The sequence below is a fragment of the Amblyomma maculatum genome, chromosome 4 (genome assembly GCF_055883805.1).
Source record: "Amblyomma maculatum isolate TAMU_Amacu chromosome 4, ASM5588380v1, whole genome shotgun sequence".
In the NCBI taxonomy this organism is placed as follows: domain Eukaryota; kingdom Metazoa; phylum Arthropoda; class Arachnida; order Ixodida; family Ixodidae; genus Amblyomma; species Amblyomma maculatum.
In genome coordinates this window covers 61,979,237-62,004,611 of record NC_139347.1, presented here as the reverse complement: position 1 = coordinate 62,004,611, position 25,375 = coordinate 61,979,237, and the positions used below count along the sequence as shown (strand labels likewise).

General features: G+C 50.5%; 1 protein-coding gene across 4 annotated transcripts in view; it reads left to right on the top strand.

Moving 5' to 3' along the window:
* cv-c (RhoGTPase activating protein) overlaps positions 1-25,375 on the top strand; it is a 451,349-nt gene that overhangs the window by 147,524 nt on the left and 278,450 nt on the right. For 3 of the 4 annotated variants that reach the window (XM_084601697.1, XM_084601699.1, XM_084601698.1), the window contains one exon: positions 12,477-12,619. In XM_084601697.1, coding sequence (XP_084457823.1) covers positions 12,557-12,619 — 63 coding nt within the window. In that variant the 5' untranslated portion in view covers positions 12,477-12,556. Of the gene's footprint in view, positions 1-12,476; positions 12,620-23,464; positions 23,703-25,375 lie in introns of those variants that run through there. The other variant, XM_084601696.1, reaches the window with a different exon arrangement.

Here is a 25,375-nt window from a genome sequence, read left to right as displayed (position 1 = left end):
ATTTGCTGTGGAAGCACTGCGCTGGCTGGACGCGCCACCGATGTCAACCAGCATAGTAGTGTGTATTTTCAGGAGGATAGGTGTCGCAGGAGTTGTTTAGTGCGCGCACTATGGAGGAGTTTGTGCCCAATAGCGCTGCTTCTGAGATAACAAAAGCACGGGACAATGTGATGCACGGCGAAACGCAGCTACTTATAGTGCAACTCACGATGATATTAATCGAACAGAATACTTGTAATGGTAACACAGGGAATTGTTAGGAGGAATCTTGTAAGAAGAGCACGGTGGATGCCAGCACGGAAGAAGAGAAATGTTTCATTCCAATCAGTACTCAGGCATCTCCTATATATAACACAAGTTATAGAAGCCGTAGTTGTATTCAGTAAAAGTGGCATTGAAGTATTGCTTCAGCGCCAGCAGCTACAAAACATGAAGGGCAAGAAGGCAGTACTACAAATAGCTTTTTTCGAGGCATTGCGTTAGCATCCATGAATGGTGCGAACCGCAGCAACTCTCGAGAAAACTCCCAATGATAAATTCCCTGTGCGCTCAACATCCTTGGTAGCTACAATAGGTACACATGGATTGTTTGCGTAATTTCTATGTGGAGTTAAGCCAGCCTGCCGGCAAGTTATCGGCGCGTGCGCCGTCTGATAACAGTGGCAAACATGATAGTTGCAGGCTGCGCTGTTCGGTGCACAGAAGCCATATAACTGTAGCGGGAAGACTTTTCGGTTTAAACCAGAAAAATATCGATAAGAATGCACCGAATTCTTTTTTGTTTTTTCAAATTTAGTTTTAATTCAGTTGCCGTAATATGCCGCTTTCGCACCATCGTTACCGGCTGGGGCTGGTCGATAGTTAAATGTGATTTTTCAGTGCAGACAAAGACGCTCACAACTTTGGGGTACTAACAACCGCGGCACCAAAAATCTATCGGTTCAATGTTAGTGTGTGTTGGCAATATGCTGGCCCTATGTAGGACGCAAATTGCCAGCAAAGTGTCACTATTGGGCCGATGGTTCGTGCTGCCCGGGAGCAACCGTCGGCACTAGACTATATGAACGTTGCGAAGGTGCCATGATCTAGCTTACTCAACGGTTCAACGCCGGTTCCATCACTGCCGAGCAGACAAACCATATGATGTGCGGTTATATAATTCAGCGCAGAGGGCAACCAGACCATAACAGCCGAGTGCTCGGAACTATAAACTTTCACGTATGTCTTAGCCTGACGGGCCCGATTATCCAACTTGCACATTTTTACTTTTGTTATATTAAGACTTCTTTCCGCACGGATAACTCTTAATATCGCCGCTTGTGTGACAATTATACTGCTACATAGGATTCTCCTTTCTTGAAAGGGATGTCAAGACACACGCTACGTATTTTGACCCCGCAGGGACACTATATATTTCATAAAAATAAAGAAAAATGAGAGCAAAGAATAATTATTCACTAAAAAAAAAAATGACGAAAAGTCTGTTACAGACACTCCAAAAATTCCGCCGAATTGTCCGCAAATGTAGACCCAGAAGCCAGAATACCAACCCCGCCCCCCTCACCCCGACCGTGCAGGTAGCTTGGCGTTTGTAAGCGCGCCGTCTTTGCAATCATTCACCTTTGCAGTACTTTTTTTTTTTTTGTGTGTGTGTCTGTGCGTGCGGACAAGGACATGCGATTATATATAAGTTGTTTCTCTTTTCGGTTAGGAGATGCATTAAAAAGTACTTAAAGTACGTACCCACAGGCACATTCCCGCATTATTTCAACTACCCCCTCTCGATGTTCTTTGTTCTTCCTTTATAGCTCTGGCGGAGGCGGTCATTAGGACGCCACCGCCTTCATGTTTGCGAATGACTGGGTGTAGGCGTGTGCGTGGGGATGAATGATAAGGCGCAGCCAGGAGGTGCGAATTGTCTGGAGTGGCCTCGAGCGATAACGCTTTAATCGAGAACGCGTACGGGACGTCGTCAGCTTTTATTTCAGGGCTGCACAGTTTCTCTAGACAACTTATGTTGATACTCGTGTATTGCACAAATTCCTCGTCTGTGAAGGCACTGAAGTAAGCGAAGCGTCGACGCTGAGGTTAAAAAACAAAAGGATGTGTCAAAGAGCTCTGTTCTCACATTGGAACATGTCCAGTCGCCCACCGGGGTCTAAAACGACCGCATGCATTTCACTCGTGGGAACGTCGAAGGACGAACGGCATGGTAAACTTGGCGCCCGGCGCTCGTGTGGTTACCAGCGCGTTCAGTGCTGCATGCCCGACTGTGTAGTAGGAAAACTTTCTGAAGAAGGCTATCCGTTTTTTGTCTCTTCGAGCGAGGTTCTTTCGTGGTTATCTGATCCACGTCGGTCTCTTCAGTGGGTGCAACCATGAGAGAAGGGGATAAAGGTTGGAAATCGGGTATGAGGGCGTGGCGTAACTCTCCCTAATGTCGCTCAAAGCTTTGACTTCGTTTTTTTCTTCTTTTTAATGTTCACCAGAAACTACAAATCACACTGCCACTGTATTATTGATCAATCCGGAATAGGATGGAAGTTTTTTTTTTTTTTTATTTCAGTACTGTACCCGTGCACCGCTTCTACACAAGTTTTTTAGGCTACAACTGGTTACCGCAGTTTTCACCCTCTTCTATCGCTCATAGAAGAGACAGAGTTCCTGATTGCATTCTTGAGCCTATAATCTACTCTTACGAGTTGGTTACCATGCACAATGCTGTTTTCGGCTGCTTGTGAGTAATAGACCCTTGCAACGAGGGCCTCCTGGGCGTCACCATATTGCTCGCTGGGCTTTTGTGTGCGCCTGACGTCAACACGATGGAGGCGGCAGCGGAACTTGTTTGCAACAGTCCAGAGAGGAGGCGTTTCGACAACCTCCTCACTCGATGCAAAGGTCTATTGGATTTGAATGTGTGCGTCCGAAGCATTCTTACTTCTTTAAACAGATGCTCCCTATTTACACGACTAAGCACAAATGTGAATTTGGTGCTATAGCCCGCGTTGCCCTTTAAGCTTCATTTACCTCGTTTTTGCTTTCCTATTCTTTGCTGTAGTACTCTTCGTCGCATGTCGACTTATTCAGGAAAGACAGGCAAATCGGGACGTAATATATACCGTCTGCAGCTCGCGCGACACAACCTCTCTTTCCACCGGCTGCAGCCACCCGACAAAGGTACGCACATATGTAAAGCGGTACGAATGTTATCGCGTGGACTATAGGGCTGACGTGTCTGACTCGAGCTCTAAGCGTCCAATCTTCGATTCTGATTTCACCCTCCCATGTTCAAAGGAGCATCTTGAGTTGGCAGCTCCTGCCAACTTGGCTACGTCATGTGGTTTCGTGACGTCACGCAGCCGCCGACTAATCAGTGCCAATCGATGTTACTTTCCATCTACCAACTAGACTTGCGTCACGATAGTGTTTGTGTTGAAGAAGCAAAAGTTCTTCTCCCCTTTCTTCTTCACCATAGACACGAGCACGATCCGCCGTGCTCCGAACTTTTGCGAGGCTTCGCCACACCACACACAATCACGATAGTGTTTGTGTTGAAGAAGCAAAAGTTCTTCTCCCCTTTCTTCTTCACCATAGACACGAGCACGATCCGCCGTGCTCCGAACTTTTGCGAGGCTTCGCCACACCACACACAATGATTCTTTGACTGGTGACCCATGCAGGTACGTGTGAACAGGAGCAGCGTGCCTGACTAAATCCAAGAGCACTGGAAGGCTGATTCTTATTCCGCCTTCCCACCTCAACTAAGGAACTCGAGTTGGGAGCTCCTCCCAACTTACTAATACCGTGGGATCTCGTTAAGTCGTGCAAACTATCGAAGAATCAGTGCTCGGCTATGTCAGCTGCCAGTTACCATCTGTCAGCGCCATGCCCGTGATTGTTCGCCCGCAAAGCCGACGCCGGATTTTGGGCGTAACGTCCCCTTTGGCGCTGTCGTGGTTAAAACGAAATGATATGGGCAGAAAGGGTCGCCTTCACAGCAGCCTGTATATATTTTCTTGACACGATAGAGCAGCGTGTTGCTGCGTGCCGTCGTGTTGCTCGCGTATAGGAGAGAGTGACAATCTTGCTACCAGCCGCGTATCATGCCGTTTATGAACACCTGGCGTGAGAGATTTTATCTCGACGGAAATCATCTGTTGGAGTCCCCTGCAATCTTACATTTTGCTACTCTGTTCCTCAAGTAAAGCAAAAATGCTTATGGATGACTCAGCTGTACTTGGAAGAAAAAAGAAGGTGGGCGGATGCCAATAATTAGTTGTCAGTGCAGCACCGTCCTTGTGTGTGTGCGTGCGTGTGTGTGTTGTGTGGGTCGGTCTCGATTCAGCTGCGTTTTTCATCATGAGTGCTGACCAAGTAGCTCAACATTCTAGGCATTGTTGTCGCAAATAAAGCTCGAGAAACGACTTGTGATATGTTCTGGCGCTGTCGTTATCAGACTCCTGTCGGAGACTGCTCTCCTCGAGCCACGAATGTCAGGAGACGAGACGTCAAGATCCCTTTAATGTACATGATATGATTCGCGGTAGCTGCGACCGTTGACCGAGTCTGACTGCCGGCATCTTCATTGTGAGTGGTGGCACATCTCAGGCCGTTAAGAGCGTCCTTATCTCACGACCGCGGTTTTCCCCGAACAGCACGTGACTGAGCGGCACTTCTCTCTCGGGTATGCTCGAATGCTGCGTCTGCGACGTGCATCCGTTCCCGTGTGTTTTTCCGGCTTCCGCCTCGAGCAATAAGCGTGCTTGCCTAACACCCCTGTTAGTATGTGCTCTATTCGTTCACAACACTTTTTTTTTTTTTTTCAAGCGAGCGTTAATGTCTCCTTAAACGGCATAGCCGGTGGCTTTTGTAAGAAGCAGCCGAAGTCCTTTGGCTGCTATTTGGTGGTGGTGGCGGAATAGCGCGCGAAAACGGCCCGAGATTGTGTAGCGCGGTTGGGGTGACTTCTAGGCACATCGGCAGCGAGAAAAAAAAAAAAAAAAAAAAAAAAAGAAAACGCACACCTCTCGTTCTTATTCTTAATGCGAAATCATTAAACAACTCGCGAGTGATGTACATAGAAACTGTGGACAGAAAGTGTGCGCTCCACCTGTCAATCTACTGAAAAATAAAAGTCCTGCCTCCACCGGGAATCGAACCTTCATACCTCGGGCCCCCAGCCTAGCTCTTTAACCAACTGCGCCACGTCCGGCAATTTTTCTTTTTTTCTTGCATGCGAAAACTTCCGAGGAAGAGAAATTAAAACAGCTCATGTCTCGTGAGAAGCACAGTAATGCTCTTTCTCTAGGCGATGTTAGTAGCGATGACAATGGCGCTGCAGTGAGTGATAATGAGTAGCGATGAAAATGATGGTGCATTTAGTCGGTGATGATAATGATGATAACGATCCACCGTGTGCAGCAGCAACGCTCAAGCTTTCGCATTTCTGCAGTGTAGATTCTACAGTGCTCTCTTAATTTTGTCCACCTGCCACGGCATGGTCACAGTTGAAAGTAGAGGAGGTCGAGCTTTTTACAGTGAGGGCGTGGGGTTGTTGTCTTCAGTCCAGGACTCATTTGGTTCTCGCCGGTGGGCTGTTCTTAATCGGTCTGACCCTGAGCAGGGTAAGAAAGAGCCCGCGCTGCTCTGGTCGGAGCTTCAGTCTATTCGTTTGTTGCTTTGGGACTTCCAAGCCATGTGGTATAATTAGCGAATGTTTCACCACTAGGGGGTAGTGTGGCTCCGAGTGGGCCTGAAACGCGGCACGTAGTCCCCTTTTTTTTTTTTTTTTTTGGGGGGGGGGGGGGGGGGGACACATATTTTGCTTTGGTCTGTGCCAATGCCCACGGGGATACATATCGTATGCGTGATAGCCTGTAGAGTTGCGTGGTGTCCCGACATGCGACCGGTGGTATGGGCGATCTTCTTGTGGGACCATAGGCATCTCTGTAGGGCACCCGTGTGGTCTACAGTAGGCTGTCGTGTCGTTGCCACGTTAATTTCGATGAGTGGAAGAAAGACGGAATCGTGTGCCTTCTGCTGGTCCAACTGCTACTGACGCGTTTCTGATTTTTCATTATTACTTCGCGCTTAGTGGCTCCCTATAAGTCACCCTAATTGGTTTGGTTTGTGGGGTTTAACGTCCCAAAGCGACTAAGGCAATGTAGGAGGCGCCGTAGTGGAGGGCCCAGGAAATTTCGACCACCTGGGGTCCTTTAACGTGCATTGACATCGCTCTGCACACGGACGCCTGGCTTTTCGCCTCCATCAAAAAGCGGCCGCCACGGCCGCGATTCGATCCCGCATCCTTGGGCACAGTATAGTCGAGCGCCCTAACCACTGCACACACCACAGCGGGCCGGTCTAATTGGAAAGAACATACTTGGGGGCGTCAGGTCTTGGTCTGCACCCGCCGTCGCCAGTGCCACACCAGCATCATCACAGTTTATCATTGATTGAATTCCATTGCACATATATATGTACCTGGTTTTTGCGTGCTTATTTAACTTAAGCAGAAATTTGGCTTTGAGAGAACACTTTATTGCGTACTTGCGGTTCTTAGAGAATGGAGAAAGTAACTGGACTGAAATGGCGGTACCGAGTCGGTCACGAGGAGAAAGGACGCAGATAAGCGCTGCATTTTCAAGTATAGTTCAGCTACGCATCGAGGAACCATGCAATCCTTTCCTGACGCAGAAAGGAAGATATCGCTAAGTACGTGGTTTTGAAAGAGCTGCTTTTTTTTCTCTTTTTCGCGATAACGAGCTATAACTCTGCCAACAACACATGATCTCAATTGCATTGATACATATAGCATACCATCGGCAAAGCTCTGATGAATGATGACATTACCATGCAGCGGCCTCTCTTCCTCTGTGGAGTGAAGAGGGGGCAGGTCATCGAACCGAATCAATACACCTTGAGCGGTGAGACAGCCCAGTAACTGCGAGGGGCGATCGTCCTTATATCGGTATGATGCGATATCTCCTTCGAATGTGGAGCGTGAGGGCCCGCCATTAAGCCGCTAATCTTCTGACGCAAGGGCGCAAAGCGGCTTACGGACGGTATTCGTGTTAATCATGACGGAGGCGGCTTTTATTCAAAGCGGTCGCGGCTCCGTGCAAGCACCTTCGATCGGATCGAAAGTTAAAGATGTAAAGATGAGAGGAGCGAGAACAGGCGGCCACGGGCAGCTGCCGGCCGAGGAATTTGATTCACCGCTGGATTTGTAACAGCTGCCGCGGGATCGGGGATTGAGGGGACAGAGCGCGCGCGCGCGCGTGTATCTGCAGAAAAAGGAAGGTCACGCGAACCCGCGGTGCTCTCGGCCCCTTCGACATGCTCCACCGTGATTTTCCGGGCACGACTCATCCATGGCTCGTTCTTGTTTTTTTGGCGTCATGCTGCGAAATGCGCTTTGATGGCTGCTGAATGACGTTAATCCAGAGTAGCGAGGTCCTGTTACCGTTGTGTAAGAGGCTCATTCTTGCCGTAAATGCTTTTATCTGGATTATGGGCGCTCCAGCCTTGTAAGGCGGTCGTGTTTCTCTGTTGTATTGGCGCCACTTTGTTTCTGATAAATGTTCTTGCCTGGAAATGAGGTCAAATAGGATAGGAATAGGTTTTTTTTTTTTTTTTTTTTTTTTTAATATTCAGTCACTCATTGTCGCTTTGTACGCGGGAGCTGTGGGCTCTTCTTGTCAAGCGGCCGTTTTTCGGCCAGCTTTTACTAACAGCTCCCTTCATCGCTTCGATGGAAAATAAACTGTTTATTATTATTATTATTATTATTATTATTATTATTATTATTATTATTATTATTATTATTATTATTATTATTATTATTATTATTGTGTTTTTCGGTCATGGTGCCACTGAGCCGAACAGCCGGAGGCTATGAATTGTTAGCGCTGGGGCAAGCGTTTCAGCGCAGTGCTTGAGCTTTTTTTTTTTTTTCATTTTTTTTTTCACCTTTTAGAAAAAAAGACCTAATTAATAAAGCCTGCGAACAGAGGTTGGATACACTGCGATTGCTCTCCATGGGTTTATGTATGTTCCTGCATCTGCGGCAGTAACGTATGACTTCCGTCATGTGGTATACCCTCTACTGATGCCTTTTGATTTCTTGTCGAGTTGCAAGCTTTTGGTGTAACTGTAGAAGCGAGGAGGTGTAGCGTCCATGAGGTTTTGTTCTGGTGTTTTGTCATTCAGCTCTCGAGTTGACTTGCCGTGTATAACCACAAAGCGCTGGGGTGAATACCTCAGTTGATTGGACCTTTCTATGTACTTTTCGGCCGGGCATAGGTGAAGGTAAAGCGCGTTTAGGCGGTGACGTAAGGGCCCCTTCTTAGGGTGGCTGTGTGCGGACGTGACAACCTCTCTGTTGATACGAGGCCAGATGCAAAGTTGTGGCGCGCTATGGGAAACGTCCTCCAAGTAACGAACGTTCGGGGGAGCTATAATGACTGTTAAAAGGCTGAACGGTGTATGTGTTTTCGTGGGCAGTTGGGTCCGCTGACAACGAACGCGTCGCAAGTGTCCCGCAAATATTTTAGAGTCGGGAACACATCTACCTCGTCTCTCTATCGAGTGGCCATGTTATTGCTCGCTTGAGTCTTCCGTTCAAGCGCCGCCAGCTGTAGAGATGGACCATCAGCAGAAGAAAGTGAGAGAAGGCGGAAGAAAGAAAGAGAAAACAAAGGGGGCGGCGCAATCTAATTTTGGGCTTCCTTATTGCCTGCCCGCGGCGCACTTCCAGAGCGCGGTCCCTGGCTAGCGTCTGACCATCCGCCCCGGGCGGTATTTGGGTCCCGCTCGGGCTGCGTCGTTTTCCTCCGAGCGTAGCGGCGCTTGGCGTGGGAAAGCATCGGCGCGGTGGATATGGGCCGAGGCGCGCGTTGAAAGCGACGGCACTGTGCATGCACACGTTGGGCTCCTCGCGCCGACGCGGTTTGGCTCACATGATGGTTTTCTTCTCGGCACCTCCTTTGTGCCCTTAGTTCGGTGCCTGCCTGTATAGTGTTGTTTGAGCGTGGCATGTTCTTGATTAACCGCTTGCTACATATAGCATGAAAAAGTAGGGCGTATGCTATACACTTCTGGAGTGAGGAAAAAAAAAAAAACGCCCTTGGTCTTGACGTGTTCTTGCTGGAGAGAGAGAGGCGGGCCAACAGTTTATGTTTTAAGACTTCAGGGCCTGTATGTAGATACAGATACGTGTAGAATGAAGACACGAAAAGAAAAAATACTTTTTTGGTAGCGGAAATTCACTGGGTTGGATTTCCACTGCACAAAAAGCTAAAGCGATGATAGAGGCTTGACAAAGACCTGACGCTTACTTTTACGTGGAACAGAGGGGCGCGCAGGGATAACTAGGTGACGAAATTTACAGATATAAAGATCTGTAATGCAAGCGCAATATTTAGCGCGCACTACCGTATGACTTAGGGTATACGCTAAATGGGATCCGTGCGGCTGTGCTGTTCCTAAGCGTTATTCACGCGTGAGACACCATTACAGGTGATTTCAGTGGGGTCGGTTGAACCGGGAGTCGCACATGTGGTAAAGCCTTAGTACAGCCTGAACTATTTTTCATCCGTATTCATGGGCCGATGTGCAGGGAGGGGACTCCGTTGGGTAAGGCTTACTGAAGCTGCTTACCGATTAACTACTACATTCTCCGGTGTGTCAGTGCTGTGCCTTTAGGGCTTCGGTTGTGGGCAGTGTATAAGCACTCGCGCACCTCCAAAGGCTAGGTCGCCGAGGCTGCCACAAGCGTCAGGCTGTAACTTTGTATTCGCTTGTGTTGGGCTATGTGTATGCGGACCGGAGCATGCTTTCCCCAAGCCAAAATTGACTACACGTACCCCACACCTGCCACATCTGGCAGCTCGCTGCCTTACGTGTATATGCATCGGCACATGCCTGTATAGCTGATGCAGATCGTGTCCGTATGCCGCCAAAGTATCCATCCTGCCCGGCGCTCCGTCTCTGCATGACCTGTAATGGAAGGGGACGGCTGGGGAGGAGTAGCTCCATCACTTGTCGGATTAGCAGTTCCCCACTCTCCGGAAAGTCACTAGTAGGGAGGGGGGAGTGTACGACGAACTGCTGGAAGGCGGGTTTGAGAATTCAGTGTTTGTTTCACACGCACACGTGCTCCTTCCTCTCTCTCCGTCTCTGATTGCCAAAATAAGTGGTTGAGCGCGTACGTGCTGCCATGTGCTTTGACTGGTGGTGGTTACCTGGCCCGATTTCAAGGTCGACGGCTTTTGCTGGTGGAATAACCGTCTGTCAGCGGTTCGGGTATCGGGTCTACCAGACATTTGCCCGGTAGGCGGAAAAGGACTGTTCGGGCCACGCCAACTTGTCAGGGAGTTAATGCGTATCTCTGGGAAACGACCCGTCCGGACCCAATTTCGTTATGTTTTTGGCATCTCCCTACGATGCATTTGCTATACGGCGCCGAGGAAGAGACAGTGCACTCTCGAATCTGGTTCGCCCGCTCCCCGGGTGCCTCGTTCGGCTGGCTCGCGTCTGCTCACACGGGCGCAGTAGACCGCGCGTGTGACGGCTGCGCGCGCCTGACATACATTCCTGGGAAGAAGAATTGATGGTGCGGCCGGCTGGATGCAACTTTATCGCACTCCACGCGCCGCCACATTGAAGGGGCCGAGGAACGCTGGCCCCCACTGCTGCGTGTTCTCCCGTGGCACCCAAAGACGCTTTGTCATGCCGGGTTGTTACGATGCAGATCAGAGACACACTACCCGTGCAGTATTGACACCGCCCGATACTAATGCCTTGAGCAAAGCGAAATCACGCTCCCCGTGTACTTGGGACGATATATAGGCTTGTCATCTTGCGTGTACCTTCAGCGACGATTTAACGGCTGCTCGCAGCACCGGCACCCGCAGGTTGCTTCGGTAACAAGAACGTGCTGGCACCATTAAAAATCTCCGTTTAGAATGCGATTCGCTCCGGCCGTACTGCTCACCTGCCATCGATCAAATCGCAGCGGGCTACGCTCTATTTTATGTAGCTCTAAACTGGTCGCTCGGCGCGCCTGTTGATGTCTTTGGCTGCTGCTGCTGCATCGCTCCTCCTCCTCCTCCTGCGCCGTCATTTTGCGGTTTATCTGCGGTTCGAATTTTTTGTTAGTGTCCGCGGCGGCAATCTCGCGCCTGGAGGGGTGAAGTGGATCGCACCGACAACGACCGGCGGGCCCGTGTCTCTCTGCTCGGAGCGAGATCGCCCCCCCCCCGCCCCCCCCCCCCCCCCCTTCCCCTTTCCAGCTCGCCCTCGGCGCGTCGTCCGTCGCGCCTCGTGAAGCGACTTCGAACAAGTGTCGTCGTTTTTGCGAGCCGGCACGGCCTGTCCCCTACGAAAGTGAACGGATGAGGAGGCCCTCGCAAGTTGTGCCTTATGACGTCTCGCTTTATTACTTTTTTTTTTTTTTTTTTTCTATTCCGCGTCGCCGCCGCCACTCGCGCCTGGCCGGGCGGCAGCTGTCGTTCGTCCCTCCTCCGGCCTCGCCTTTGACGGAACACGCTTTTCTTGCGGCCGCCCGGCGCGGCGAAGTCAAGGTCGGCCGTCTCTTCTGGTGGGGGGCAGTGAACAACGGCCATCCCTGCTTCTTCCGTCTCTGGAGTTCTTGGTGCCCCCCTTCGAGCGTGCGCGCAGCTGATGCGTGTTTATATACAAGACTCTCTGTTGCGGCACTGCCGTGGCGGCGGCATCGCGGTCATTGCATGGCGGGCGCTCGCCGCCTCTCCTCTCCCAGTCGTCGATCCGACGGGACGACGTTTGCCACTCTCAGTTCTTGAGCGCAGCTCTCGGTTTGCAATAGGTAGAGCTTTGTCATTAGGACTCTCCTAGCTTAATTCTTCTATTGGTGCATTATGTATTGGTTCTTGTATGGGCCGGTATAACCGCGCAGTAAAGAAATCTGCGTGGATTGCAAAAATGTTTCCGTTACCCTTATATTGGACGTTAAAGACGTGTATATACTCGGAGAAAATAAATGCAGTGAATACAATGAAGACACCCTGGCGAGTGAGTTTGTTCAATATATTTCTTCATTTTCATTTTGAGTACCCAACCATGTAATCTCGCTGCTCTACACGAGGCTGCAGAATTACGAGGTTTAACCGCGTTGCTGTGACCGTAAAGAGGGAACTTGTTTTCAGCGCTCCCGCGGACTGTCTACGCGCGGAGTCGTAGCACACTATGACGTCCTGAAACGTGGTTTTTAAATTATAAAATTAGAACTGTAATTGACGCTGAGCTCGCACCCTATTTCAGCGAGAAAGCGTGAAAGAGCCATGTTTCACGTCGTCGGAAACATCCCGCTCAGTTGGGCAAGTTCTGCCTTGCTTACTTGCAGTGACTGTATATCCATATCTGTGCATGTCGTCGATAGGCGTGGAAACACGTGACCAACGAGACGCATAATCGCTTCTCCGCCGTCTTCGCAGGCGTTGGTGGAAATGCGAGTCGCCGAAGGAGCTGAGGGGGCTGTGCACCGGCTTCTTCCTGATGCTTTGGCGTGAGCGCCATGATGCCTAGTAGCAAGCACGACCCCTACCAGGAGCTGGAGGCTTACCTCCGGCAAGCTCAGGTACGCCGACCCCTAACCAGGCCACTGCTCTGGCTGTCTCTTGTTCTGCTTTTCTGCGAGGCGTGATGCTGTTGCGTCACGGCGGACGAGGCACTGTGACGTCAGCGTACATTTCTTGTTTCAGCGAGCCCAAAAATGAGAGCCTGCAGAGAAACTACTTTATTGTCCTTTGCTGTTGTCTGTGCTGCGATGTATACAGCATAATGATCGTTGCTGGTAGTTTGGTTCGGGACGGCTTCTCTGCCATGCACTCGTGTAAGGCTGTGCAGCATCTGAATAAGTCGCCTGGGTTATCGGCCGAAACTAAACTGCGGCATGGTGCCCAAGGTTTCCTCACTCGTCCCAGCTGCTGTGTAGCGATGCAGGGAGGAGAAATTATTTTTATCTTGCGCAATTCCGGAAATAATTTCGTCACTCCAGAGTTATGTTAATTGGCGTTGTAAGCAGGGCATGTCGTGTGCTGTTTAAATATTTAGGGACCGATGCCTTTCAATGGAGTTTGGCTGAAAAACTTGGTGATATCTCGTCGGCATCAGGTTGAATTGGTTACTACGTCCTGCTAACGAGTGAGCCGCTCCGTTAACGCTTTGTCTCCTTTGCCATAATCAACATTACTAATTGTTTGATAACTGCGTGGAGCTCGCAAGACTGGAGCCGCGCACCCCGTCTCTGTACTCAACCTGATCATATGCGCGAACATGTCCTTGTTCCCAACGCCAAATCCCTCTTCCCTCTTTTCCTTTAAGTCACTCTTCCCTTTCCCAGAGTGCAGGTCAGCCAACCCCAGCATCCTTTTGGTTAACCTCCCAGCGCTCTCTCTCTCTCTCTCTCTCTCTCTCTCTCTCTCTCTCTCTCTCTCTCTCTCTCTCTCGCTCTCTCTCTCTCTCTCATTCTATTCTGTTGCCCGCTAACCAAGAAACGAATCCGAACGGTTGGAACTCGTGGCTTTCTCTGAATTCTGTGGCAAGTCGCTGGACAGCCGTTGTGAAGCCATTCATGCTTAGGGCGAGACTACGTGCGCAGCCCTGGCGCAGTAGCAAGTTTGATTTGAAAAGTTTGTCGCAATGAAAAAAAAATGTCAGTGCGCTACAAGTAGGGAGGAGGAGGAGGAGGAGAAAAGGAGGGCGGAAGGCAAGGATGTTAACCAGAAATCGTTAAAAATAAGCTTCCTCGAAAACTCTTGCGAAGACAACGCTCGGAGAAAAAATATCGCAGAGGTTTAAAGTAGGTAAACCTTGTATAACCTGCGTAAACACTATAGTTTGGCGTAGTTTATCTTGGTAGATGGTTAATGTATGTGACATTCTCGCCTACTTTTCGCCCGCTGTTGTTCACGGCTTTTCTCAGTCCTCCACAACTACCGCGGAGGACTATGATCGCTGTCCTTTATAAAGCGAACTGAAATCACCCGGCTCATCACGCGAGTTTATACGGTTAAACCGCGTGACACCTACGTCGCTGCTGACGTCACACACGCGTAAATAAACACAAATACAATCAACTTCGAGGGAGGTGACGTCAAAGGAACAGCGACCCGTCCGTGCCCACTCATGGCACCTGCCGAAGCCTGTCCGAAGCCTTAGGTATGTCGAGGCTTCGGACATACCTCGTTTTTTGTTTTGTTCTTTTTTCCCCTGATTTCTACCGTGAAATAGTGCGCTTTCGCTCTAAACGAAAGTTTAGGACTGAAAACTGATCCACAACAAGCCCTTATGATAAGAAATCCCCCACTGTACACCCTCTACCTCAATAAATGAAACAAAATATCATTTTAAAAGCTCCTCGGCTAAGAATGCGTGCCCCACTCGTAGTGTCGATGCGTGCGTGAAACTTTCAATATGCCTGAAATATGAGGGGAGCCGTTGCTGTAGACAGGATTGTTAACTACTACTGCTACAGTAGAAAGAACCGGTAAAGAGGAAGAGAAACACTTATTTCACTTAAGTAGCTAGTGTCGTGACGCTGGGGCTACGTCGACCCGGCCTTCACTTGGTAGCGTGCAGAGACTCGGGGTTGAAGTAGGATTGAATCTTCGAAGTTGGTGAAATATGTACAAGCAGGTTTAATGGCACTTTGAGAAACTTATTTACAAGATTATTTACAACAAAAAGAAGGGTACATCAGCAAAATGGCAAGCGTTAAGAGTTCATAGCGAGAAGCGACTGGATGAGCCGTTTACCCAGGGCTCAGAGCGACATTTCGTGCTCTGCAGCGTCCTTAAAAACCCCCTATGTCCAGCCCCTCTCTGAAGATGCTGACCAACCAAATCCAGGGCACGCCCCCTCAGGTATCGGCATCCAATCGAACACATCACTGCACTGATGGTCTGAAGCACTGACTGGTCCGGCATTCATTCGTTGGGCGTGATCACTTGTTGGCGGGGAAAAGCTTGGGAACGGCGAGGAGAGGAGGTACATTTCTATTCTTCAGCAGAGAAACCACAGGCTGGTTCTGTCAAGGGGTTTTACTTCTCAGAAACCCGAGTGCACGTGGCGCCGCATAGGGCTCCCAACATGGTCCCTTTTCGACAATTGCAAATCTTTCCTGCATTCCCGGGAAATCACTTAATGGCCGTATGAGTCATGCTCCTTTCTTGTCCTGCACGTCAGCGGACATGTCACTCTGTCGTCTCCTTTGGATAGGAGGCATTCATCACTGGAGGATAGCACTTCTCGACTGGAAGGGTGAACAAAAGAAAGAAAGCACTTCCTGCTATTTCCCGCAGGGGGACGTTTCTTTGTGTTTTTCCAGACGTTCTCTTGGCAGGGTCAATTTGGCATTTGCAGAGTGTCCACAAAGCAAAACAGGCTTACAAAACAGGATTCCTGGAAACAGGCTCACTTAGAGCCATTGGACCATCACCACATATTCACAAAACTTATCCATGCCCACAGGCGAACAATAGAGCGCGCAATTGCGGATGCTTGGTCGTAACAGCCTCCTCCCCCGCCAGAAGAGTCTCGGAGGGCAGCAGTCCCAGCTGCTGCATGAAGAGACGACTTAATGGCCTGCACGTGAACGCTTGAAGCTCGCTGTTGCTTGTCGCGTTGTCTTGATTGTTGTAGGCCAAATTGCTCGAGATGTCTGAAACTCAACCACATGTCGAAGCAAGCACTCGGCTCCCGTCTGAAGAGACCAGGTCAAAAGAAAACTGCCATTGTTGTGCGAGAAAAGCCCACTCTCAAGACGTTCAGGACCCACGTATGCCTAGAAAACCAAACGTGCTGCTTTACATAGTCACACATATACAAGCGCACGAAAAAAAAAAAACCTGATTATCAATTTGGATACATGGTGAGGAACATCTCGGACCGCTTAGAAAGAGCGGCTAAGCGCGTCCGCATTCCCATTTAACTTCCCCTTTTTGTATCTTATTTCAAAATTGTACTGCTGTAAAATCAAGCTCCACCTAAGAAGGCGACTGTTCTTCGATGTCGCAGTTTGCAGCCAAGCCAGGGGACAATGGTCCGTCTCTACGGTGAATTTGGCCCCTCCAAGATAGCACTGCAATTTTTGAATGGCCCATACAATGCAAGCGCATTCTTTCTCTGACGCGCAATAAGCCCTCTCTCTAGTACTCAGTTTTCTGCTCAGGTAGAGCACCGGGTGCTCATTACCGTCGTCATCTCTCTGGCAGAGAACAGCACCTAGCCCTCGATCACTGGCATCACAGTGGACCGTGAATTCTCGGTCATAGTCTGGAGCTCGCAATACCGGACGGCTAATCAGCACAGCCTTCAGGTTTACGAAGGAGGCTTCCTTTTGTTCGTCCCAGACTACATTTGTCGGTTCTGTCTTGCGGAGAGCGTCGGTCAGAGGGCTAGCCAAAGCTGAATAGTTAGGGATGTAGTGATTGTAGTACCCAGTCAGACCTAGGAATGCTCGAATTTCCGTCTTCGTGCTCGGCCGCGGATAGTCTGCTACCGCAGAAATCTTAATCTCGCTGGGTTTCCTGAAACCTTGACCTACATTGTGACCCAAGTAGTCCACGGTCGCCCTTGCCAGGCAACATTTCTCGGCCTTTACGGTTAGTCCAGCTTGACGCAAAAGGCTCAGTACAGCTCTTAGATGTACCATATGGTCCGCCCATGAGTCGGAAAAAACCGCAATGTCATCTAAATAAGGCACCGCGAATGTTTCACACCCATTTAAAACCCTATCCATGAGTCGGGAAAAACAAAATGGAGCATTTTTGAGCCCGAAACTCATCATTGTTGGCTGGTAGCTGCCCGTCGGAGTGACGAAAGCCGCGTATCTGCTGGCGCGTTCAGTGAGCGGTACTTGCCAGTATCCTCGAGTAAGGTCCAGCGTAGTCACATATGCCGCTCTACTGACCTGTTCTACTCTCTCCTCAATATTCGGAATAGGATACACTTAATCCCTGGTGAGAGAATTTAGCTTTCGGTAGTCTACCACAGGCCTAGGGTCTTTACCTGGAGCTTCTACTAAGATCATAGGCGAAGCATAATCGCTTTCCGAGGGTTTTATTACTCCTAATTCCAGCATGCGAGTTACTTCCATATCCAGAATTTCTCTTTGCCTTGGAGAAAATCGGTAGCACCTTGATCGCACTGGCACGTCTGAAGTCAGCTCAATATCGTGCTCAGTCAAATCAGTCCTGCCTGGCCTGTCCACGAAGCAGGCCTCAAACTCTGTTATTATCTCGCCCAGATCGGACAGCTGGGATTTCTTTAGTTCTCCTCTCTGCTCCGTCTTTTTGAGAAGCTCCTGAGCGTTGCTTCCTTTTCCGCTGGGGCAAATCATGTCATCCCCCATCTCCTCGGGAAGGTTTAACGTTAGATTTACCACGGTTTGCTCCATAGCTAAGTCCTGTCGGTTTTCACTTGAAAGTCTCGTTAGATTACTAGACACTGGCGGCAAGAGGTTATTCTCAAGAACGTCCTCATTCCGCGTCTCATCAAGCTCACTTTCAAGTTGATTTATCTGAGATGCCTCGCTCTCAAAGTTTTCTGACCCGCTATCTTCCACATAGACCACTGTTTTAACTGCCGTTTCCTCCGCTGTGGAATTTTCTGGTATGAGCAGTGTAGCTAGTTCTCGCGCCTTTGAACGTGTTAAGGCTTGCACAACTCTGTCTCCGAAAAGGATGCCCCTCTTTCGCAGTAGCATGTCCGATTTGTTGGAAAACAAATACGGATAGCACTTAGGAAGCTTTCCTGAAACGGCAGCCTCGGTTGTTAACTCGCCGAAAGGGCCCTCGATGACCACGTTCGCGATCGGCAAGCACACACTCTGTTCCTCCACTACCTGGCGGATCCATGCACACTGCCCTGTATAGTCGGAAGGCGACACATACGCCGGATGGACAACATCCATCGTTGCGGCCGAATCGCGCAGTACCTTGCAAGGCTTCCCGTTGACTACTAGGTCATGCAGGTAGGGTTCCAAAAGCTGCATATTTTCATCGCAGTCACTGACATACGAGAAAGCAATCTTTTCTTTCCGGCAGTTGACGGCAATGTGACCTTGCTCATTACACCTGAAGCATGTGAGCGGCTTCCTAGCCCCAAGCTTGTTCTTTGTGTTCTGCGCGTTGGTCACTTCCTTATTTTTCTCACTGCCGTCCTTTCTAGGGCGTTTGCCTGAAGAAGCCTTCCTTTCTTCGTTTGCAAATCTATCAAAGTGCCTTTTCTGACGGTTATTCACACTGAACTTGGGATTGCGGGGCCTATCCACTGCTGGGTTGCTGAATTGTCGGCGCGAAGCATACTCCTCAATACGTTCGGCAGCTTCAGTTGCCGACTTAATGTCGCCTCGGTCCTGTAACCAATTTCTTTCTTTTTCTGGGAGGCAGCTATAAAACTGCTCCAAAAGAATTCGCTCGACTACAGCGTCCCTATCACTGTAGGAATCTGTGCTCTTTAGCCACTCACCCAAATTGACTCTTAAATTGTACAGGAATTCAGGGTAACTCTCGTCCCTGGACTTAGTAGCGTTCCGAAAACGTTGTCTGAACGCCTCGGCGCTAAGCCTATACTTTCTCAGAAGGCAAGCTTTGACCTTCTCGTAGTTGTCCGCGTCCTCCTTGCTTAGCCGCGCGACAACCTCCGCTGCCTCGCAGGGCAGAACCGTCAATAATCTCTGAGACCACGTGTCTCGCTGGAAGGACAGTTTTTCGCAAGTTCGCTCAAAGTTAGCCAGATACAGACCGATATCCCCTGATATCACATATGGCTGCATGTACTTTGACATCTTGAAATCTGCCTCCTTGTTGAGACGAGGTACCGCTAGCTGGGGACAATCGCCCGACCTCTTGCTCAACTCTAGTTCTAATTTCCGGAGCTCAATTTCTAGCTCCAGCTTTTTTGCTTCTCTTTCAATTTCACGCTCTTTCTGCTGTCTGAGCTGTTCCTTTTTTTGACCGATGAGGTTCCATGCTTCACTGAGCTCCTCATCATCGGTTCCCAGATCAGTGATTGCCTTTATAATCAAGGGTTTTCGTGCCAAACCACTTGTATCAATTCCCAATTCCTCACACAATAGCAACAGGTCCGGTTTCTGCAGCTTTTGTAGGTCCATGCTCGCTCCGAGTGTCGGCTACTTCCAAAACAACTGTGCAAACTACCAACCTAAAGGCGTTTCCACACTCTCTTTACCAGTTCTAAAATCTAACCCTGTTCTAGAACCTGGTCCACATCAGAAGAAAAGCCAAGCACTCACCCACACATGCGATCGATGTTCCGAGCTGCCCTCTTGGCCGATTGTTGCTCCTGCTTGTTGCTTGAGATGCCACCTCTGATCACAAGGTGTTGTGGCTTGTAGCTTCAGATCCACCTCGAATCACCAGATGTTGTGGCTTGTAGATTCAGATCCCAACGCTGGTCACCAGTGTTGGGGCTTGTAGATTCAGATCCTACCGCTGATCACCAGTTGTCGTGACGCTTGGGCTACGTCGACCCGGCCTTCACTTGGTAGCGTGCAGAGACTCGGGGTTGAAGTAGGATTGAATCTTCGAAGTTGGTGAAATATGTACAAGCAGGTTTAATGGCACTTTGAGAAACTTATTTACAAGATTATTTACAACAAAAAGAAGGGTACATCAGCAAAATGGCAAGCGTTAAGAGTTCATAGCGAGAAGCGACTGGATGAGCCGTTTACCCAGGGCTCAGAGCGACATTTCGTGCTCTGCAGCGTCCTTAAAAACCCCCTATGTCCAGCCCCTCTCTGAAGATGCTGACCAACCAAATCCAGGGCACGCCCCTCAGGTATCGGCATCCAATCGAACACATCACTGCACTGATGGTCTGAAGCACTGACTGGTCCGGCATTCATTCGTTGGGCGTGATCACTTGTTGGCGGGAAAAGCTTGGGAACGGCGAGGAGAGGAGGTACATTTCTATTCTTCAGCAGAGAAACCACAGGCTGGTTCTGTCAAGGGGTTTTACTTCTCAGAAACCCGAGTGCACGTGGCGCCGCATAGGGCTCCCAACATGGTCCCTTTTCGACAATTGCAAATCTTTCCTGCATTCCCGGGAAATCACTTAATGGCCGTATGAGTCATGCTCCTTTCTTGTCCTGCACGTCAGCGGACATGTCACTCTGTCGTCTCCTTTGGATAGGAGGCATTCATCACTGGAGGATAGCACTTCTCGACTGGAAGGGTGAACAAAAGAAAGAAAGCACTTCCTGCTATTTCCCGCAGGGGGACGTTTCTTTGTGTTTTTCCAGACGTTCTCTTGGCAGGGTCAATTTGGCATTTGCAGAGTGTCCACAAAGCAAAACAGGCTTACAAAACAGGATTCCTGGAAACAGGCTCACTTAGAGCCATTGGACCATCACCACATATTCACAAAACTTATCCATGCCCACAGGCGAACAATAGAGCGCGCAATTGCGGATGCTTGGTCGTAACACTAGCAATCGATGCAGCCTCGTTCGACAACACGCCGAAGCGAGCGGGAGGGAAAGAGAGTGTGTGTGGCCACTTTCACCTATGAACGCTCGCTCTCGCCGGAGGAGTGGTGTGAAGGTCGAACACACGATCGCGTTGTTGGGAGCTCGCGATGAGTGACCGATTAGCCCCACCACTTGTGGTGGCGACAGAGGAGCGCTCGCGCCGCGTGCTTAACAGGCAACGCCGTCACGGATTCGGCTGTTGTTTTGTTTTTTTCCTTGCTCGCGTAAGAAACGGACTCCCCCGACGGCCTTCCCCTTCTCACTGTTAACCGGTTGCCCCAGTCTGGCACGTTCTGGCAGCCAGCACCGCTGTAGAGGGCGCCGACCGGCGAAACCTTAATCCCTGCCCCGTCGGGGCCGCCGCCGCCTCCTCCCACCTGTGCGCGAACGCCGCGCCCTTCACATCGGCCGGCACTCGTTCCCGGCAGTGGCGATGTTTTGTACTGCGGCGGCGAGAACGATGGGTGCCACAGTCGAACGCGGTCCAGCAAGGGTCCTATTCCCCGTTGGTCCTCGATGCAGGCACTGTCAGTGTTAGCTCGAGCACAGCACCATCCCGATTTATTCGGGCTCTTAATGGAAACAGCGGTGGCGATCGAAGCTTACTGTTAAGGTTCATGGCATATTTCACCATTTCTGTAGGTTGTCTTTGGTGTTTCACGTATTCACGCTGTGCGCCACTCCTGGCTGAAAACAGAAATTTCAGGTCACTGGAAAGCGTCTCTTGTCTTTCACAGTGGGTTACCTCGGCTGCTGCTGATAATAACGTGGAAGATGGGGGTAATTGTGATGACGTAGGCTTAGATAGTACTGCTGTATCATTCAACATTTCCCACCGCCCTCCTCTGTTTTCTTAACTTTGTAATACAGCAACCGCCGGTCACATGCAATAGGCACTAGTAGTCATTGTATTATCTCATTAGGGGCTGTTGGTACTTATTATAAATGGCCTGTGACCGATCAGCGCATTGTTGGCCATCACTAGCTTGCCCACGGCCCTTTTGGCTAGGTTCTACGTGCAAGTAGTTTTTAATGCAGCAGTTGCTACAGAAACGACTCAGGCGGCTCGCTGCCGCTCGTCCGACGTTATTCTCTTGCACTCTTCAACTTCCCGCAGACCTCTCGCACCTCCAGCGTTGATCTAATAACAGCGCAATGCCACGCAAAGGTCGTCAGGGAGGAGTGCGCGGTGCGCTGCCTCGACAACGCATCTCTCGGTCGCCGATGCTTGCGATCGAGTGTGTGAACATTTCCCCCTTTGCATATCGAGACAGGAAGGAAACGCGATCTTTAAGCGGCGGATCCCCGCCCACGTGCGCCAGATCTACTCGCGCATGCACGTGTACTCGCATCCGCGCGTGAATCGCGACCGCCCATGCCTCTGATGAGGTCGCGTAGGCCGCGCCGCTAGCTGTGCCTCTAGCGCCGCCGTTCACAGTTGGCTTTGTTGTTGTCTTGCGCAATTGAATCTAGGGGCATTACCGAGGCTAACGGAGAAGGAAAAGCCAAGGAAGCGGCTACTATGGAAATGGAATTAATGGCATGCAGTAACGTCGCGGCATGGCATGCAGACAATTGACTTGGCTGGAGAATAAGCACCTGATGATCGTGAAGGGATGGGAAAGCGTATGCAGGGAATGCCGATATTGGAGCGGATAAATTGGTTTGGGGGCAGGAGTTCCGCCTACGGCGCTGGACCGGGCTAATTAGAGGTCTGCGCTAGGTGCTTCTGTCCCGTAACGCACGTAACCTGGTTACCGATAACGATTATCTTTCATTGTTGCAGAATGGAATGCGTTCCATGCACAATTTTGCCTTCGGCTGAACAGTTGGACTTAGATATAACGAAGTTGCAGCAAATCAAGAATGGTTTCGCTGCGGTCAACATAACCTTACAAGGCGGAGGAACGGCAGATCTTTAGGTCGCGGGGATAGCAGGAGGAAGTATTGCCCAAGTTTTGAGACCGCGTAGAAGTACACTTGAGGGATTAGTGACTACGCGCGTCGCAACGGGCACGCACGCGAACGTGGGCTCGTAATAGAGTACGCAAACTGGAGGCATTAACGCTATCGCGTCACACCCTTAAAAGCGGAGCTTTATGCCAATTATAGCTTTATTTGCTATGTTCAGAAGGACTATCGTCATGTGGTTCTGTCCCTCTCAATCACAGCTGGGGCGCCTTCATTTAACTGTAAAGTGTCATGGAATGATAGGGTTACGCAACATCATCCTTACGCACCTTCCTATCTTCAACATCATCCTTACGCACGCCCGATAGGGACTGCGAACTGATGAGCTGCACACACTGCATCTCTCGCGTCGGCTGATGTAGCTGTGCTAATTAATGAACGCTCCCGGTAAGCGGAATACCCCCCCCCCCCCCCTATCGTCGTCGAGAGGTTAGCAAATTAATTTATTGGCGCACACATATGTTGCGTGAGTGCCCTACTAATAAGCGAAGCGTATGAGACTCCCCAGACATCAATCACAGTGGCATTTTGTGAGCGCGTAGTTACACATGTACGACGGCGTTCCCCCACGTGACTGCTCTTCGGAGACGCAGTGTATACACACATTCATCGAGGCCGTTCTCAGCGTGTGCCCGCACCGTGCGGAATTTGCGTGGTCGGTCGCGCGATCGCGAGTGGCAAAGCAATTCATGCGTGGCCTGCTCGTGCTTCTTCCTCGCATGCACGGCAAGGGGGGTGGTGTCGCGTTGCCTCCTCTACGCCTGTCGGCCTTCCTCTGCTCTGTCTCGGCGGCGCGTACACGGCCGCGTGCAGCGGCAAGAAGACCCCGTGTAGCAGACGCACGACTGCGTCATACGCTCGAGGGCCGCGCGCGCGCACGTTGCCCGCGGCCGGTGTCGGGTGTCTCGGCGGCGGCGGCCTGTGCCTAGTCGTCGTCGTCGTCGTCGTAGGCGGCAGGCGTCTCGGCATAGAAGCCGCCGGGGCCGCTCTACGCCCCACGGCCGCCCCCCGCAGCCCTAGCCGTAGCCGCCTCCTGGCCTCTTCTACCTCGACGCTGTAGCAGCGGGCGCGACTGCGACTCAAGAGCCGTCGTCTTCGGACAATGGGACAGTGGCTGTCAATCGTGCATCTCCGGCTCGTGTCAATCTGGGATTACTGGTCCGGCCGCCGTGCTGGTCGCGCTATTGCTCGTCGGGTGAGTGTGTCGTTTCTGGAAGAACTTTGCTCTTAACGACGGAGAGGCCATGAACGGTGCAAGCAATGTCCGCAGCGGCGTATTTTTTTCCCTATTTCCCTTAGATTTACAGTACATCAGCTGGCTTATAGTTGTGCCGTCCTCATATTTCCGCTGAGCAGTCGCCATGTATTTAGGTAAATATTTTCAGTGTAAGAAAATGAACGCCGACGTTATTCGTATTGCATCACATCACATAAAATTACTAGCGAGAAAAGAAGAATGCGAGCCAATTATGTACACCGACAAGAGAAAAAGAAGGGAGGAAGCAGCAGGCGCAGTTGTCAAATGAAAGCTCTCCATGTACAGGCCTCTATATCAGCGACTGTATCATTTTTACCAGAACGTAACGCAAACGCTGCTTCTTTTTTGATTGGTTAATCATAAATTATGTTCCGAAAGTACACCACATTTGAGCTATTTACAAGATTGATTACTAACAGCAGTACACGCAGCAAAAAGGTCACCACACAATCGTGGCCATTCGATAGGAAAGGAAAATCTGTGGAAAGGAGAGAGAGGAGATGAAGCCCGCATATACGAGCCGGAACATGCTGTAGTATAACAATACACGCATACCATGGACCGTGCAACAAATACTACCAGTTATGCGGCCGTGGCAATTTACCGTATAACTCTCGAGGACCGGTCTTCTCTCAGCGAAACGGCGACAGTAAACAACTGTTTTGTTCCGAGGTGAACAGGCACCGCCTGTAGCTTGTCTTGCAACTGTGTTACGTTTCGCTCCTTCGCTTTCGAGTCCAAACGCTGCCACTTCGAGTTACACGTCATTCACGAGTCGCGACGCCGGACCCTCTTTGCAACTCGGCGCCGTCTTGTATACTTGCGCGCATTCGGTGGCTGTTTCTGCGGCTATACACTGTTCTCGTTTGTCGAACGAGTGTGCGCTGCGAGTGTCAACCGGTACGTGTTCGCGGGTCGTAAAAAAGAACCCCGTGGCGGCCAACGACGCAGCTCGTGCAGAGAGACGCGCGAAAGCCGCTGGCGCGCTGCCATGGGAAGCTGTCGCGGTCTCGCGCCGCGTTCCCTTTTCGTCTCATCCTTTCTTGCTCGCGATTCTTCATTCTTCTTGCTCGTAGTTTGGCGCGCTAACTGTGCGGGGCGGCGTAGACGTCGGCCGACCTGTTCAAGAGTCAAGTGTGCTTTACGGCAGTGTTTTGTGCGACAAGCGGTTTGGCGCGATGAATGGCCGCGCGCGGGGCTTCTTTTGTGTTTTCCGTCTTTCGCGCGGCGACGAGCCGATGCGTCTTGACGCGTGCTTGCATTTGTCTGCCCGCGAGACTGGCGTCGAACCCGCACCTCGGTGCTTTGCTATACGAGTTGGTGAACTGCCAGGAACGATAAAAGGCGTCGCTGACTCTTTTGTGGGCGTGCGAGAAGCGTACGGCAGGTAGGAGATGTATTTCCCTTCGGCCGTCCTTTTGTCTCCTTGCTTACCTCGTACAGTTCGAGATGACTGGCCTCCGGTGTTCTTCTTCTTGGGAAAAAAACAACACAAAAACGGCGCACTCTCGAGACATGGACAAATAAAGAAACGACAACACAGCGCTGTGTTGTTTCTTTTTTTGTCCATGTCTCAAGAGTGCGCTGTTTTCAAACAAGCCGTTCCTCCA